Source organism: Pholis gunnellus, assembly GCF_910591455.1.
Source record: "Pholis gunnellus genome assembly, chromosome: 16".
Classification (NCBI taxonomy): Eukaryota; Metazoa; Chordata; class Actinopteri; order Perciformes; family Pholidae; genus Pholis; species Pholis gunnellus.
The window spans coordinates 11,553,769-11,570,892 of NC_136543.1; the positions used below are offsets into that span (position 1 = coordinate 11,553,769).

The following is a 17,124-nucleotide window of genomic DNA, read 5'->3' on the forward strand; positions in this document are numbered from 1 at the left end:
ACCAAAGTGTCCTGCGGGTTTGTAATCTATTGTGTCTGCTTGAACAGGGTTACGACAACTCTGAGAGCAGTGTAAGGAAAGCCTGTGTGTTCTGCTTGGTGGCCATTTATGCAGTGATCGGAGAGGACCTCAAACCGCACCTCAACCAACTCTCCAGCAGCAAGGTAACCTGACCTGTGTTACCGTGCAAGCTCCTTATGTCTTCACACGCCAAGTTATGAGGTCTGTGACAGGTTGAACTTGAGACACTTTTGAAGTAAACACCTTTTCGGTGTTCTAGACAGAGACCAGTGCGCTCTTTTGTTGCTTGCGATCCAGATTTTCACCATGTTATGACTTCCTTTCAACCTCTAGAGACAGACTTCTTCACATCTACCCTCTCGTCTTGTTTTTCTGTCCGCAGCTGAAGCTGTTGAATCTGTACATCAAGCGCGCCCAGTCTGGCTCGAGCGGCGGTGAACCTCCGTCTGAGGGCCTATAGGAGACACGGCGCACGAACTGCAACTCTGCCCACCGAACATCAACATCAGTTCATGAACTCACACCCACACAGACCGAGAACAAAACAGACATCCTAACACTCTTTCACCGGAGGAACCTGCTTACAACCACACGTTCCCTGCACTCTGGCCAGCAGACACACACACAAACACACACACACACACACACACACACACACACACAATCCTCATACATTTCCTGCCCCACTATGAGATTGGAGTTGCGATGCAGAAGAGACGAGTGCTGCAGTTCTTCTGACCATCGCCCAGGATCCACCCTGATCTCAGACTGAGCTGAACCCTTAAATACAAACAGACAACACACATCCAGTCACACCCAGGTCTGTCACTAACCACTCGAGGATGAAGATATGAAATGTCCGTCCTCCATCCCGAACACTACAGTCTCCCCTCTGCGTAACATCTTGATGTCAACAGGAAGTGCGTCTGCGTGGTTCTCATTTTGAAGGTCTGGTTCATAGAACAGGGCTGAGACGAACGAATGGTGCCGTCTTGTGTCTTTCTTGAACAGTGAGTAACTGAGGCCAGGTAGACAGGAATGTAAATTTACATTGTGTCATAGTTTGGATTTATTTTACGCGATGAGGTTTTACCGCAGCGGTTTTTAAATGTCTGGAGTTTTCTCTCGCTCTCTCTCTCACATACACACACACACACATAAACACACACTTTCTCTCTTTCAAAAAGGTGCTGATTAGCCTAAAAGGTACGACCAACCAACCGTGCGCAGCACTGACGTGAGTCACAGCGGGGTTCACGCCTGCTCGTAGAGGAGACAGTACATGGGGGTTGATTCCAAAGTATAGGAGGTGTTTTGTGCTTGGCTATGCATGAGACTAAATTTATGAAAAAAAAATGGTTTTATTGGAGTTCAATCGACAGTCATAATAGTGTGACTGGGGTTTTAAATTAATGTGAACAATGTCCGCCCCTTTCAGAAGAATTCATGGTGTCCTCCGTTTCTCCCGGCTCATCTTGGTTCACGCCGTTTTTGGGCAACATGGGGAGGAAGATGGGTGCGTGCTGCTTACTACATGAAGTATGACAGGACATGGCGTATTATCACATAGTGGATATGTATCTATACATGATATTAAAATGGAATATCCAATAACTGTCATTTAGGAGAGTTCCCCAGAGGGGGGTGCGCACCTGTGCCCATCCTTGTTTTTATTTTCTCTCTCTCTCTCTCTCTGTTGCGCTAGCCGTAGTCTCTCTATCTCTCTCTCTCTCTCACACCTATTTTTTTCTCTGCTGAGAAATTTGTAGAAATGTATTATTTACAGCTCTGAAAACAACTCGTCGTGTCACCCTTTTCTCTTCTCCTCTTCATCGTGTCTTTCTTTCCTTCCTCTTGTAACATTCTAGTTTTCACTGTTGTGTTTCCTCCGTGCATTTACAAAGCTGTGCTTACATTACAATAAAGAACTTGTACAGATCATGAGCCCTGCCTCTTCTGGTTTTTGTAGCGGTGAAAGGGTGGATAGAGATGTTAGTGACAAAAGGGATATATATTACACATATTTACTTACTGATTCATTGACTCATTTTGGTTTTAAACTATTTGTCTTTGTCTTACTGACCCAGGATCAGTGATGAACCCTCTTCAGTATATCTTCTAAAGATCCAGCTGTACCTTTTTTTTAAACCAAGAGATCCTGAACTCTTCTCTCATATCACAGCTGGTGATTTAAAGGGATAATATTGAAAGAACAGATCTGTTACACAAAATGATTTGTATGTTTTTGTGTTTTGTTCTTGTAAAACACTGAATACTTTTTCCTCCTCGCATCTAAAAACCCTTCAAATGAAACAAAGAAAAGGCCTCTTTGGTTAAACTGCTCATAACTCATGTCTCTAACCTTTGATGAGGGATCACAAGAACACTTTGATTCGCTTCAGTATTATTCATTTTGCTTTCCTCAATCATTTGGTCCATACAATTTCTGAAATTGTTGAAATATTCCCATCACAATCTCTTAAACCTGTTCAAATTACTTGTTTTCCCAACTAAACCCAAACATTCAACTTGCCGTCGCACAAGAAAAAAAGGCAGAAAGTCCACCACAGAGAAGGATTACTTTTCTGTCTTAACAGCTAAATTAGTTTAATCTCTACAATTCCTGTCCTGTCCTGTTCTTACTGAGGATTGTTAATTAATTGGTAGATCAGAGAGCTGTTGTATAAAAAGTAAAACGTGAACAGCAGTTAATTAAGTGGTTTGGACTAATCCAGTCATATGTTGTGAAAGACATAACGTTTATGTCTTACGCAACATAGCTATTGCTGAAACCGGTGCAGAATGTCATGTATGCATCTGTTCTCTGAACTGTAAACTGAGGAGCTGCTAAAGCACATGCAGTTAATGTGCATTGTATGTTACTTTATGCTTCTACAATTATTATTCTACAAAATAAATAACAGAGTATAAACGACAATGCGCTGTTATAAAGTATATAGAACATATAAAGTACTTATATTAACTAACTTACAAACTAACTCCACCTCGACCAGCTGCAACAGAACAGCTGCTTTCACATTAATGACTAACAATCCAATAACATAATATATTGAATGATGTATCACTAAAATGGGTGCAAGTATTGTTCCATTATGTCTTGACTGTGTTTTACTCTTCAGTCTGCTATTGTGACGACTATTGTGTGTAAACCATGTCCTGAATTGTGTGAGAAGTCACACAGGGGGGCAGTAATTAAAGTTCTAAGGCGGGTCTTCCCACTTGACCAAAAATAGCGCGTGTACCCTGCCTCGGAATTTTTTATTTTTTCTTACCACCCATTAGACTTGACCGCGCGCTACGTCCAGTATGTCGTCCAGGGTCCGACCGGTGGATAATTATTGACCAGACGACACGCCTGCAACCGACGAACCCGAACCAACTCCTCCGCCACACTGACATGAGACAGACACGAGCTCCTGTTTGGACCTCCTCGGGTCCGGGCTGAGTTGTGTGTATTTTGTGTTGTTTTTCTTGGAGTGAGACGTGCTGTAGTGACAGCTGTTTGGGAGACACGATGTTGTTCTGGCAGCCTTACACTGAAAACTTCAGAGTCCCCGAACACGACGACAGCAGTTACACACGGTACGAACCTGATGAACCTAAATGTGAAATGTTTATTTACTTTCTGACCTTGGTTATGTAACTATCTACATTATTGCCAAATTAGCTATTGATTAACATATACCTAGCAATAACATAATGTTAATTAAAAACTATTTAGGTGCATATATCTACAGGATTGCTTTCAAAGTCTCTATTGTTGTTTACAATATTGACTTTGTAAATGCATTTATTATACTTTCTGGGAGGCAGAGCGCAAGTACAGTTGGACACAATGACGGAAGCTCCGAGGTTTCTGATTGGCTAATTCCCCTGCGCTGGGTAGCGAATGCCTGCCTCTGATTGGCTGATCGCCTCCCTGGCATCCTTCCGGAAGGCTGTCCGGTGGCAGCCGCGATGCAGGAGGCTTCACGGAGCGACGGTCTTCTGTATGCTGAGGGAGCCATGTTGATGCCTGGTTTTGTGTCAACCGCTGCACTTTGGATGGTTCAAGGACTGCGTCTCGAGGCGCGGGAGCCTTAGCGGTGATTCCAGCATCGCTATGAGAAGAGGAGCGCGGGTTGGGACGGTACAGGGAGCGTCAGAGGAGAGCTGCTCTTAGGGTTACGCGATTGATTCGAAAGCAAAGTGAAGTTGATGCTAGTTAGCCTGCTAGCTAGGTAGCAACAGCTGTGCGGAGTGGGATGAGCCGTGTGGACTGAAACAAAACCCGTCGTTTCTGGTTGTTGCATTTTGTTGGGCTAACGTTAGCTTAGACTGCTTGAAGGCTCGTGTAACAACGGGGCTCATGGATTCAGCTTAAGCTTGTTGCCTTTTGTGAAAGCTAGCTAGTTGTTGGCTAACGTTAGCATGCCAACCAGCTCGCATCTTTAGTCACGACTAACGTTTGCTAGCTGAGTGGACCTTAACGTATCGTTGCTTTCAGACCAGCGGAGCACCGCGTCGTGTGTCTAAAGGTACCCCCGCCCAAAACCCCCGAGTGGAGATATGGCGATGCATCCAGTCTCTGTGGAAAGCTACCGATTCGCTCGCCCAGCTTGCACAGCAGCGGCTAACGGGCTAGCAGCGTAACTTTCCTCTCACGGAGTCGCTCTAGAAGCTGCAGAGCCCACTTCCACTTCCTCGTTAGCCGACCTCCTCGTACCCGAAGCAAGCTGGCGGCCCTCCGAGTAGAAGCCGAGGACAAGGAGCTGGGGCCGATGGTCTGGGTGCTGAAGATGGACGACGCCAGCATAGAGTCGGGGCTGGTGCACGACTTTGATGCCAGCCTGTCCGGCATCGGGCAGGAACTGGGGGCCGGAGCCTACAGCATGAGGTCAGAGTCCGGAGTCAACATGCCAAACCGCACCTTCCTAACACGTTAGCGCTAGTGGGTCGATGGAGAGCACAACATACTCTACTGCCTGGAAGTGTTAACATTACACTCCACCTCATTCCTGTGTGTGTGTGTTGTTGTTCCCTTTGTACTGAGTGCGATGGCTTCTCTTTGTTTTGGGATTTGGAGCAGGGCAGTCATCGCAGGGGGCCACGATCAGGGACAGAGATTAACTCCTCTCAAACCCACCAAAGGGGAAAATAAGGACACGTGTTGTACTGTGAGGGACAAATACATAATACCAGTTCATGTTGTTGCTCTGGTTATGTGTGTTGCCAAAGAGAGACCTAAACTTTGTGTGCATGTCAGGATAACATGGAGAAAGTCTGCAGAAAAAAGTCTTGTTTTGGCCCCCGAGACTGGCAGAGTTAGTAGAACTGGTCTATGGCTGTGTTTCTAAAGATCAGTGGTGTGTGGAAACAAAAGCCTGTGGCATTATGTACACAGTGATGGGTCTGATTTTAGTAATGTTTGCTCCTAAAGGGGGTAATTGACTTCAGGTGGAAGCGGCAGAAGCACTAGACCATCCGTTTTGGAAAAGTATTTTTCTTCAATTATTTCCTACTACGGTAATTGTGTAAGAGACCATGAGTATTTCAGACTGATGTTCCGCTACTACTTTATATAAACTGCATAATGCATCACTGTTGAATAACACAAACCTTTCAAATGTACTGGTTTATGTACATTTCTGGCCAAAGAATACGTAAACAAACCTATCAATCGGACTAAGCATTCACTTCTAACAAAGAGTTGAATGCTCGCTCAGCATTGAACAAGTCCAATCCCACCACAGGGTTCACCACTAAGTTTCTGCTTTAGAGCTTTTGATCCAGTCACACCATCCTCCTCAGCAGCATAGTGTCACTCTTGTTTATATTACCCACGCTATGGCATTGAAAGGGGGGGGGGGGGTGTTTTGGTATCACTATTGACAGTACAGGTATGTTATTGCAACACAATGTTTTCACATTCTAACCAGCTCTACACAGCCTGAGTCACTGTGCTCTAATGGAGCACACGCCACCAGTTTCTGGTCACTCCGGTGATTCCCTAAATGTGGCGTCTAATGACTCGGCTACTAGTTGATAATGTGTCTGTGAAGGATGGATACGTTTCCCGTATCTGTCTTTGGTTTAATGGTTTAAGGAGGACCGTGTTTCCATTAAAGGGGTCATTGTTGTGAACCACCTGTTCAATTAGTGTAATAGGTTATGAGAGGTGTCGACATTTAAGCCCCCCAGGACCTGCATGCGTCTTTATCAACTGCCTCCTCTGCCATCTGCTTTAAGCGTGCATTTATCAGCGTGTGACGCGAGTGTAGCTAGTTCACCAACACTCGAGCGGCGGCGGGCTGCATGTACGTAAGTGAATTGGTGGAAAAACAAAGAGTGCGGCGGTTGTCCGTAGCTTCAGGCGTGGTGCTATCTGTGGGATGTGGGGCATGTTTGGCATCAGCAGCTGGTAGGAACAGAATGTCTCGGGGTGTTTTTAGTGGAACCGGCTCACATTTCAGGAAGCAGATGTAGTTTTCCTGGGTAGCAGGTTGGTTCTGTCTGGGCACTAACTCTGCAGAGAGAGAAACACAGCAGCAAGGGATTTGATCGAAAGAGTTTGTTGTTTTGAGCGAGGTGCTGCAGGAATGTCTTGAAATTGTCAATTGTATTTATTTTAAGTTTGCCAAAAAAAAAAGTTTCCCAGGTAATGAGATGACATGGTTTGCATGGATAGGACTCATTTTCTGCACAGCCACTGATGTCTACACACACACACACGCACGCTCCAGTTCACTGTGCACCGGTTGACACTCTTGCAGCATTTGTCAGGGTGAGTCGAGGACGGGTCGGTTGTCTAGAGTGGCTGCCAAGTGTGAGAGATAGTGTGTGTCAGCAGCTCGGGCTATCTCTGGGTGTTTTTGTTCATTAATCCTGCCGCGGCCTCATGCATATATAATAAGAGAGCCATCTGATCGATGGGGAGCCTTCATCGCTCCTTCTAAAATAAGCCCGTCCATTTAATAATTCCACTCTATGAGGAGGTAAAGTATTGTCGTGCTGAAAGTGGAGCATGCAACAGTTGGCACAAACAAATTCTAAGTATTTTTTGAGGGGGAAACCTTTTGCTTTAAGTGAGGTCACATTGATTGTGTTGCCATCAGGATGGTCAATAAAAGCTTAAAACCGTATGTGAAGGTTACATATTGAGAGGCCAGAGATGCACAGGTTACTTTGAAGCTGTGGTTCTTTCCTGATGATTGCTGCATCACATCCCTGCTGACTTCCTGTTTTGTGTTTCTCTCCTCTTTCTTCTCTGTCTCTCTCAGCGATGTGCTGGCTCTGCCCATATTCAAGCAGGAGGACTCCAGCCTTCCATCTGAAAGCGAGACCAAAAACACCCCATTCCAGTATGTGCTGTGCACCGCCACCTCGCCTGCTATCAAGCTGCACGACGAGACGCTCACATACCTGAACCAAGGTGAGACACACAATGCCTGCACTCAAGAGGAAGTTGTTTTCAGCTAAAGCCGTGCATAGAAACTTTATTAGTATTTGATGTGTGGATCGGAGACACACGGTACACAACCATCATTTAATATCAAGGAGTAATTAACACATTGATTTATTGCACATACAGTATAGTTACTGTGAAATGAAACTGTTCACTAAGCACCACCGATTTGGAGATTTACTTTATTTGATGGCACGAAAAGGGATTCACGTCAACGGAGGAACTGGCAACCTCCTAATGTTAACGAGAAGCAGCGACATATGTGAACTTATGTCTCTATGTGCTTCACTGCAAGACGAGCTGTCAATTATTGAGCCACGTTTTCATGGAATTACAGAGGATTTAAACTTAATTCATACATAAAAATGGAATTTCTAATTATGGTAATATACGGAATTGCCAGTGCAGCAAAAAAAATGTCACTTCAGGTCTTTTGTTTGCTGATGCAAAACATTTTCCAAACTGCAGAGAAGCCTGTTATAAGATGGTCTGTTCATCCATGTCATTAGGTCAGGATGCAATTTACTGGAACATATATATAATATAGTGTATGTCAACTTATTGTGTAGTAGAGATTCAACTTGTAGGTTTGGTGGAGAGCGGAGTCGTTCTCAACATTGAGATGGTGTGAACCAGGTTAAAATACCTCTTTAAAAAACACGATGGCATTTCCACAATCAAGGCTGAACAACGTGATACTTTTTTTAGGTCAAAGAATGTACACATTTGTAGTATATTTTTGTGTTTTGCTCGTACAAGTGCCCAGCCCATGTTGACACCAAATACATTGCTATCAGGTGGAGCGATGAACACTGGCTCCACAATGTGAATGAAAGTAAAACCCACGCAAGAAGAGATATGGCATCAACTTGCGTCATCCTTCTGCAGCGCGCTCATATTTCGGAAACATGCGGAACAATAAACAAGGTGTGGCCTTAGTGCTGGCAGTGCTATGCATCACTTAAAGAGGAGGAGTCATGGGGTGGGGAACTGCTGACTTTTTTTCTTAATCTGTTTTCGGGTGATTGTCGGTCTCACTGTACAATCCGAGACCAAGATTTCTCTCCAATTGTCCTCTTTTGTTTAGGAAAACCCCAAATCACACATTATAGAGGGGCTTTTCTTTAAAGCAATAAATTGGAAACCTAGAGCTTCATCTTAAGCTCTGCAACTAAAGGCTGCCTCTGTTTAGACATTTAAACCTTTTATAATCCTACGATGTCAAACCATATAATGTGCAATAAAACATTAAACCACCTAAATTACACAACAAACTAAAATAAATTATCTAGTAGATACCATTAAAGGACAGGGGAATAGTTGCATTCACGCCCCTGTTAAGTTTTTAGCAGCTCCCATTTCTTTCTTTGATTTTGTGGTCTCACTCTCTCTCTCACTCTCTCTCTCTCTCTCTCTCTCTCTCTCTCTCAGGCCAGTCTTACGAGGTGCGTATGTTGGACAACAGGAAGCCGGAAGAGCTACCAGAGCTCACCAACAAGATGCTGAAGGTGAGAGGATCCTCACAGCTGGAGGGGGGAAAAACATTTACTTCTAACGTCAAATACACTTAATACCTAACTGTGTGTGTGTGTGTGTGTGTGTGTGTGTGTGTGTGTGTGTGTGTGTGTGTGTGTGTGTGTGTGTGTGTGTGTGTGTGTGTGTGTGTGTGTGTGTGTGTGTGTGTGTGTGTGTGTGTGTGTGTGTGTGTGTGTAGAGCATCGTGCGTGTGGTGTTTCATGACCGCCGGCTGCAGTACACAGAGCACCAGCAGCTGGAGGGCTGGAAGTGGAATCGTCCTGGCGACCGTCTCCTTGACATCGGTAATGAAGCCTGGCGAGAAATGTTTACTTTACACCGTCCCGTGTGTGAGATGTGGAGTTCAAATATCTGTGTGTGTGTGTGAGACAGATATCCCCATGTCAGTGGGCATTGTGGAGCCGAAGACTCACCCCTCCCAGCTTAACGCTGCAGAGTTCCTGTGGGACATGAACAAAAGAACTTCTGTTTTTGTGCAGGTAACAAGCACACACACACATACATCAGCTCTCTTTTGTGCCATCTGTCGGGAGAGCCACTGAATTTCCACATCAAACACATATTTTCGTCTCACTTGTGCTCACTTGTCTGCAGGTGCACTGCATCAGCACAGAGTTCACTCCCAGGAAGCATGGAGGAGAGAAGGGCGTCCCCTTCAGGATCCAGTTTGACACGTTCGCCCAGGGAGACAGTGGCGAGTACACGGAGCACCTCCACTCTGCCTCCTGCCAAATCAAAGTCTTTAAGGTACACACTCGTTCTCTCATCGGGGGGGGGGCATTTTTACACCCCAACATGCGGCGGCACTCGCAGCAAAATGAAATCTGTCTTGCTCTTCTTCGCCACTTCCTGTTTAGCCAAAGGGGGCGGACCGTAAGCAAAAGACAGACCGGGAGAAGATGGAGAAACGCACACCTCAAGAGAAGGAAAAGTACCAGCCTTCTTATGATACCACTATCCTGTCAGAGGTCAGTATGCAGCTGCTCTGGACCGTCAAGCCTTACAGATACATGGCTCTAGCACAAACTAGGCTCAAGTAGTAGCAGGCATCCAGTTTTAACTTTTCATTTGGGTGGTCATCCATGTTAAAATGTATGCACCCAAGTACGTGAAATATATGTATGTGTTAGGTGAAGGGCCGTACTGGTGCTCCACATCACTGCCAACCATCTTGTCAAACATGTATGAATGCTTTTCTTTCGTCTCGTCCGTTGTCGGGCTGTGACTTAACTTCTCCAGGCTCAGGGTGACGTCAATGAAAACACTCAATTATATTTTAAAACAGAGAAAAGAAGTAAATCCTCACATATATATATATATAAAAAGCTGGAACTAGTTGCCAATTCATCTTCTGCCAACAATTGGATGAAACCATTTAAATAAAAAAACTACCAAACAGCAATCCTTTTAAAGGAGCTACCAAATTCACATGATACCTTTTTATTCCTTTGCTATTCTTATTGTTTTCTTCCTTTTATCCCCGCCGCCCCGCCCCTCCCCCCTCCCCCCCCCCTACAGCATATAGCTCTTGAAGTAAAATGCTGTTTGCTGGTGTTAGATGGGGGAGCTTCTCATAGGCACATCAATAAACCACCACAGCAGTCTGCTCTTGAACTGCAGTGCATCAAAATGTGATGATGATACAACTTGACACAGCAGTCACAGTGACAGATGTGGTGGGCTTCCTGTCTCGAGCGCAGGGTTGAAGTCTCCTCGCGTGTATATAAGTAGCTCTGTAGCAACATGAACGGAAACAAATGGCCGCTTGGCAGACGGTTTGTTGTCTGGTGTGCTTTGGAAAGTGGTTGGCAGTAATGTTAAGATGCAAACCAGGGTTTGTTAGTTGTGTAGCTTCGGTGGTAAATCACCTGGATCCTGACGCATCTCGTCTCGTGGTCTAGTTTAGTTCGTAGAGGTCTAAACATTAGACACAGTCTGCTGGTTCCCCCCCCCCACCCACCCACCCCCAAAGAAGCAACGGTTGTCTTTTTGTCAGGCGAGGGGGCCCACGTCCACAATAAAACAGATTAAAATGTTAAAACATGCAGAAACACTTTTGATTCGGCTGTTCAGTCTTTATCATTAAGTATAGATTCCGATGTTTTCTGTGTCTCGGGTTTTGTCACGGCTTTTATTGGTGGGGGGAGAGGAAAAAAAAAAAAAAAAAGGAAGCATTGATTGAAGTTTTTACATTGTCTACACTTTGTATGCCACACTGAGACTGCCCGCAGGTTGTTGGTTGTGTTTGTGTGTCGGTCGCTGGCTGGCTAACCTCTGCTGTGTGTCTGTATGCAGACGAGGCTTGAACCCATCATAGAGGATGCGGGTGACCACGAGCTGAAAAAGTCCAGCAAGCGGACACTTCCCGCTGACTGTGGCGACTCCTTGGCCAAGAGAGGCAGTGTAAGCACCTTGCTCCCCTCTCCTCCCCATCACTCCATCCACAGTCTGCCCCCCCCCCCCCTCTCCTGTAGACACCCGGCTGCAGCTTGAAGCTTGTAGACCCTCAGCTGCTGCGAAGGAGACGTTTTTTAATGCCATGTATTTGACATTAGGTGGGATGGAGGCGGTGCAAAGCTAAATTCCCTTATCCACCCTTGATTTTTCCACAACCTTTTTTTTCTGTTGGGGAGTTGGCCTGCAGTGTTTATTGACCCAGTGAGTCTGATTAATTAGGTATTTATATATCTGTGTCTCCCCTCAGTGCTCCCCGTGGCCAGACGCCTACGTCAGCCCCAACCAGGCAGCTACTCCCTCCTTCTCCTCCACCCCGCTGTCCACCTACACAACCTCCTCAGTACCGGACAGGTAAGTGTGTGTGTGTGTGTGGCCTTACGCTGAGGTGTGTGTTGGTCTCGCCTCTCTTAATCACCATGTCTTGTGTTCTAGTGACTCGTCCTCACCCAATCACCAGGCAGACCCTGTTAGCCATGGCACCCCGGAGGTTAGCCTCCAGTCTTCTCTCCTGTATGAATTGGTGGAAACGGTAAATCATTTCATGTTTTTCAATACAGAACCTTAGACAGGTGTTGTTTTTGACACTTTAATTCTTTAACCATTCATAGAAAATGATTGTGAGATCAGACGGTATCGCGAGTTCAGCCCTCGTTCCATCAAACATTAACAACTGTACAGTATCGTGGGATTCCGCAGTGTGGAAAGTTTAACTCCGGGTGTGGACATGTGTTGACACCATGTGCCTCTCTTGTCCTTCTCTGCAGCAGCTGAGCCCCATCGCCTCCATACAGGACGCACAGAAGTGGCTGCTGAAAAATCGCTTCAACTCCTACGCACGGCTCTTCTCTCACTTCTCAGGTACACACACACACACACACACACACACTGTCGAACACACTGCAACGTTGTGACCGCGACAGTACAAGTGACCTATCCAACTTGTTGCTTAGGTTCTGATTTGTTGAAGCTAACCCGGGACGACCTGGTCCAGATTTGTGGGCCAGCAGATGGGATCAGACTCTTCAATGCACTTAAATCCAGGTGTGTGTGGGTGGTGTTGTGTACACCTGTATGAGCATTATGAAGGGACCAGTGTGTTGATGCATTAATTATTATGTTTGTGTGTAGGTCAGTGCGTCCCAGGTTGACGGTGTACGTCTGTCAGGAGTCCCCCCGAGAGAGCCCCCTGCTGGAGAGACACGCCAGTGATGAAAATGGAGAACACAGCATTTCCTCTAGTTTACACGGTAAACAAGCTCCGTGTCTGTCAGCAGTGCAACGCTCACGTTAGTCCACGGAGCAGTGCAGTGTGTGTGTGTGTGAATATTAACATCTCTTCTGGTCTGTTTCTGTGTAGTGTATCATGCTCTGTACCTAGAGGACCTCACAGCTGCAGAACTGATCCGCAAGATGGCGTGTGTGTGCTGCCTTCCACTGGGAACCATCAACCAGGTGTACAGACAGGGTCCTACAGGCATACACATAATGCTCAGTGACCAGGTACCAGCACACACACACACACACACACACATATACACTGCTCCTCTCAGCTTCAGTATTAGGAGTATCACACTCTCAACCGTGGAGGGCTCTTTATTAAGCGGGATGTCATAAATTCGAAAAATGTGTCTCTCAAATATTGACTTGTTATCTATTAAACGTTGTAAATGTCAGGACTGGGTTTGAGACTCGCTCACTCTGTACAGAGGAAGAAATAACATGTGCGTCACTATTTTGTGTGACCAGGAACAACAACTCAAATGTCACTTATTTACATGTGATTTACATCCGTGCTGTACTGAACACATTTCACTGTTTGTTTTGTTTCTAGATGGTTTACAACTTGCCGGACGAGAGCTGTTTTTTGATCAGCACTGTCAAAGGTGAGCTCATAATCCATCAGGCCTGTACCGAGGCTCAGTAGATCCTTTTTTATTTGACAAGAATTTAATGTTCCCCCCCCCCCAACACTTGTCTTCCTCTCCCAGATGAACTGGGCGAAGGACTCCATCTAATCCTGAAGTAGCGAGGAGGACAGATGGCATCACTAATACTCCACCCTCTGTTTTGGAGCAGAAGCCTCCCTCTGTCCCTCTCTGCCTCCCTCTCTACTCCTTCCTCGTACTTCCTCCCGTTCTCTCTGAACGATCGCTCGATGGGAAGCAGTCAGACTGCGCTAAAGCCTAAAGCCATGTAAATGTTAGAATCTGACATGGGTGTGTCCACTGTTTCATATTGAAAACACTATTAATGGAGCTGTTCAGTTAAAAGAGGAGAGACGGGGGGGAGTGGGGCAGGGATATGGTGTATGTGTTTTTGATTTTATTTTTTTTATTTTTTGTCTTTTTATATGGTTTCCATGGGGGGGTAAGGGGGAGAGATGGGGGAGGGGGCTCCAGGAGAGAGGGGCGAGTGACATTCTGGCCGGCAGGAGAAGGAAAGAAAGCAGAGTTTCTTTATCGCTCGTTTCCCTTCTTACACGACGCGCTCAACCAGCACGAGGCCAGTATTTTGATAACCTGTGCTGCTGAACAGCATGCGATCTCTACATACTAACTGAGAATCCCCAAATTGACTCTGCTTGTTTAACATTCTCGACGGGGGCGGGGGGTTGGCTTAATAAACCATTTATCGATCAGCTGAGCTTGGTGACCCCCTGAAATGTCCCGGCTAAATTTGTGGGTTTTGACACCAACATTCATTTGTTTGTTCTTGTCAGACGGACTGATTACATTAATTATTGTCACATAGTCGTGAATTTAGACTTCCTGCCATATCTCTCTGTCTGCTGACATGACGCTCAACTCTCTTCACGTTCGTCCTGTTCAGCCTGCGCTTAAGGGTCAGCTGTTTCTATTGCTCTCGTTGAATTCACTCGTTTCTGGTGCCATAACGGCTTTTTAGCTCCATCTTCTACTCACTTTCACAAACACAGTGCACATGCACCTCATCTTTGACTCCTCTGCTCTCCGTGCTGACTTTCAAACACTGGTTTAGAGGAGCGCGCTTTACGCCTTCTGGGATTTTGGCCATAAAAATGCAGAAAAAGAGGAATTAACATCTATAGAAGACTGACATGCAGAGCATTAACGCCTATCCAAAAACCTATTATAAAGTGGACCAAACGGGTTTTAGATAGATAGGCTTTTATTTATTTTATTTGATGAAAAGCCTCATTTGGTTCTGTACATCTTGGTCATTAGAAGCATTCATAGAATTGATCCGATGGAGAATTAAACCCTTGTGCTTGTGCGCTGCATGTACATAGTAATAAACAATCCCTTCCAGGATCTGCCCTGTGAGACCACAACCCATCACACAGCGGGCTGGTAGAAAAGTATCACAGCGGTAGCCTGGTTTTAATAGTCTTATCCTGTAGACTAGAAAATCATGGCAGCTCCTCATCCATCTTCAAAACCCTGTTTTTAATGTAGCTGAACGCAGGAAGTGCAGGTCATGTTTTTCGAGTTCCCTTTGAAAAGTGACAGGAAATCTCACGCAGGTCCTCAGAGGTTGGTTTAGTTGACCCCCTTTTTTTTATTGTGGTACACAACGTCTGGCAGTGTTGCAAGTGCATACAGTTTGCGCGCCTCGAAGTGTCAGAATGTGTGTGCATGTGTATCATTTTTTTTTTTTTTTGTTCTTGCAAAGAAAACTTAATTATGTCAGTAGTTGCCATAAACTTTTTCCTGTTGGTATGATGAAGCTGTGTTTAGCTTGCTGTTTTTAGTAAAGAGCATGTGGAAGATGGGGGAAGGAGGGAGTGAGAGATCATCTTGTTCAGTATAACACCTTGTTGTTTTTCCATGTTAGAGACCAAGTCTGCACTGAGAAATCACAAAACTCAAGCTCGATGTGTAGTCGGTAGTCCCACAGCCACACCCTTTTTCTTACCCGCCTATAAGAAGGAGAACAAAACACAAAAAAAAAAAAGAATGTCAAGACTGAAAAGCATCCATGTTTTGTCTCACCGTGCGCCAGAGCCAGGACTGTAGCACTTGTGGTGTTTACAAGGACACGAGTACCACAGTGTTCAGTAACAGAGCGGATGTGATACCAAGTCAGGCTAACTCTGGTGAGCATCTCTGGTCCCCTGAAGGCCTGACCAATCATCCTGTCTGTCTGTGTGACTGACTGACTGAGTGTGTGTGTGTGTGTGTGTGTGTGTGAGAGAGAGTGAGAGAGGGACTCTGGGCAGGAGAGGTGACCACTGTTCATGTACAGCCTAATGTCAATGATGATGCTTCTCATGTGCACAGTATCGTATGCTGGAGCTGTACACAACCACATGTGCTGGGAATAAATGATTTCATAACTTTCTCTGGTGTCCTGCTATTCTATAGTTCCTTCCTTTTGTACCGTAGCATCGTTTGTTTTTGACTCAAGAGGACAGAGAAAGGCATGGTGTCCACTCTCAAGGGATACTTCTGCAATTCACACTGAACTAAAGTATAAATGCAACTCGTGTTTCCATCTTTCACGAGTTGACATTTTTAGAATTACTACTTTTTCTATGCACACATTGTTTCTCTCAAATTGTGTGCACTTTGTTCAAATCTGTTCCTGATGTAGAATATCAAGATGCTGATTAATCATAGTTGTCACACAGGTGTGCTCACAATAAAAGGCCACTCTAAAAGGTGCAGTTGTATCTTGAAGAACAGACACACTTCACACAACTATAGAGCGACAGAATTTTGTTTTGGTCACAGGTAGCTTATCCTGCAGAATCAGTATCTGCTGTCAGCAGCATTTGCCTCATGCAGTGCAACACATGTCCTCCACACAGATGATCAGGTTGTTGACTGTGGCCTGTTGAATATTAGCCCACGCGTGTTCAGTGTCTGTGGGAAGTTTTTTGGGGAATTGGCATAGATTTGAACACGCAGATCCAGAGCATCCTTCAACATGCTCCATAGATGACATGTCTGGTGAGGCCATGCAAAAAACATGGTTGTATAAAGAGGCAACCAATGAAATGATTCACTTTTCGACATGGAGCCGTGCACCATCGTGCATTATCATGCTGTGAGGTGTTGGCGGCGGATGAATGGCAAGACAATGGGCCTCGATCGGGCTCTCGTCTTAGTATATGTGCATTGAAATTACCATCAATAACAAGCACTTAACTATAACCACACGGCAACCATAGGGCACACACACAACGTTGACATTAGCAAACCGCTCAAACCACGCAACGGCAAAAAGGTCAAGACCCGGCTGAGGAGGAAGAGGCGCAGACGAGCAGCTCTGGACGTCGTTCCTGCACTCAGCATGCCGAGGGCACACCCCGTTAAAACCTGCGGTATTGTGTTGTGTGATAAAACTGCACATTTTTAGAGTGGCTTTTTTATTGGGGCCAACCCAAGGCGCACCTGTGTCATAACGATGCTGTTTAATCAGCATCTTGATGTGCCACCTGCGCCTGTCAGGGGGGCATTGATTATCTCAGCAAAGGAGAAGTGATCACCACGTGCTCTATCAAATGTGTGCAAAACAAAAACAGGTAAATAATCTTTAGTGTGCACAGAAAAAGTCTTTTATTTTTAGATCCTCCTTATCTTGTAAACGCCCATTTCTTTCAAACTGCTTATCCCCATTTTGTAAAGTATGCTTTCTGATGTTGTCTCCAAGCCGAGACAACC

At 45.4% G+C, this 17,124-nt stretch overlaps 2 protein-coding genes across 20 annotated transcripts in view; both read left to right on the forward strand.

Annotated features, from left to right (window-relative positions):
* The window catches only part of clasp2 (cytoplasmic linker associated protein 2), a 50,530-nt gene extending 48,565 nt beyond the window's left edge, over nt 1-1,965 (forward strand). For all 16 annotated transcript variants that reach the window (XM_079175936.1, XM_079175944.1, XM_079175946.1 and 13 more), the window contains 2 exons: nt 48-164; nt 404-1,965. In XM_079175936.1, coding sequence (XP_079032062.1) covers nt 48-164; nt 404-481 — 195 coding nt within the window. In that variant the 3' untranslated portion in view covers nt 482-1,965. The remainder of the gene's footprint in view (nt 1-47; nt 165-403) is intronic.
* A 1,423-nt stretch (nt 1,966-3,388) lies between these two features.
* ubp1 (upstream binding protein 1) lies at nt 3,389-15,792 on the forward strand. 4 transcript variants are annotated; one of them, XM_079176586.1, is made up of 16 exons: nt 3,389-3,624; nt 7,302-7,453; nt 8,918-8,994; nt 9,201-9,306; nt 9,395-9,501; nt 9,617-9,769; nt 9,880-9,990; nt 11,318-11,425; nt 11,727-11,830; nt 11,912-12,008; nt 12,244-12,337; nt 12,430-12,520; nt 12,608-12,726; nt 12,837-12,979; nt 13,311-13,362; nt 13,468-15,792. In XM_079176586.1, exons 1-16 carry the CDS (start codon nt 3,557-3,559, stop codon nt 13,503-13,505), a joined length of 1,620 nt encoding a protein of 539 aa, XP_079032712.1. In that variant the 5' UTR covers nt 3,389-3,556; the 3' UTR covers nt 13,506-15,792. The 4 variants fall into 4 exon arrangements, with proteins under 4 accessions (XP_079032712.1, XP_079032710.1, XP_079032711.1 ...); XM_079176584.1 differs by lacking the exon at nt 3,389-3,624 and adding an exon at nt 4,047-4,918; XM_079176585.1 differs by lacking the exon at nt 3,389-3,624 and adding an exon at nt 4,047-4,918 and having other exon boundaries at nt 12,247-12,337.
* Nucleotides 15,793-17,124: the final 1,332 nt, after the last annotated feature.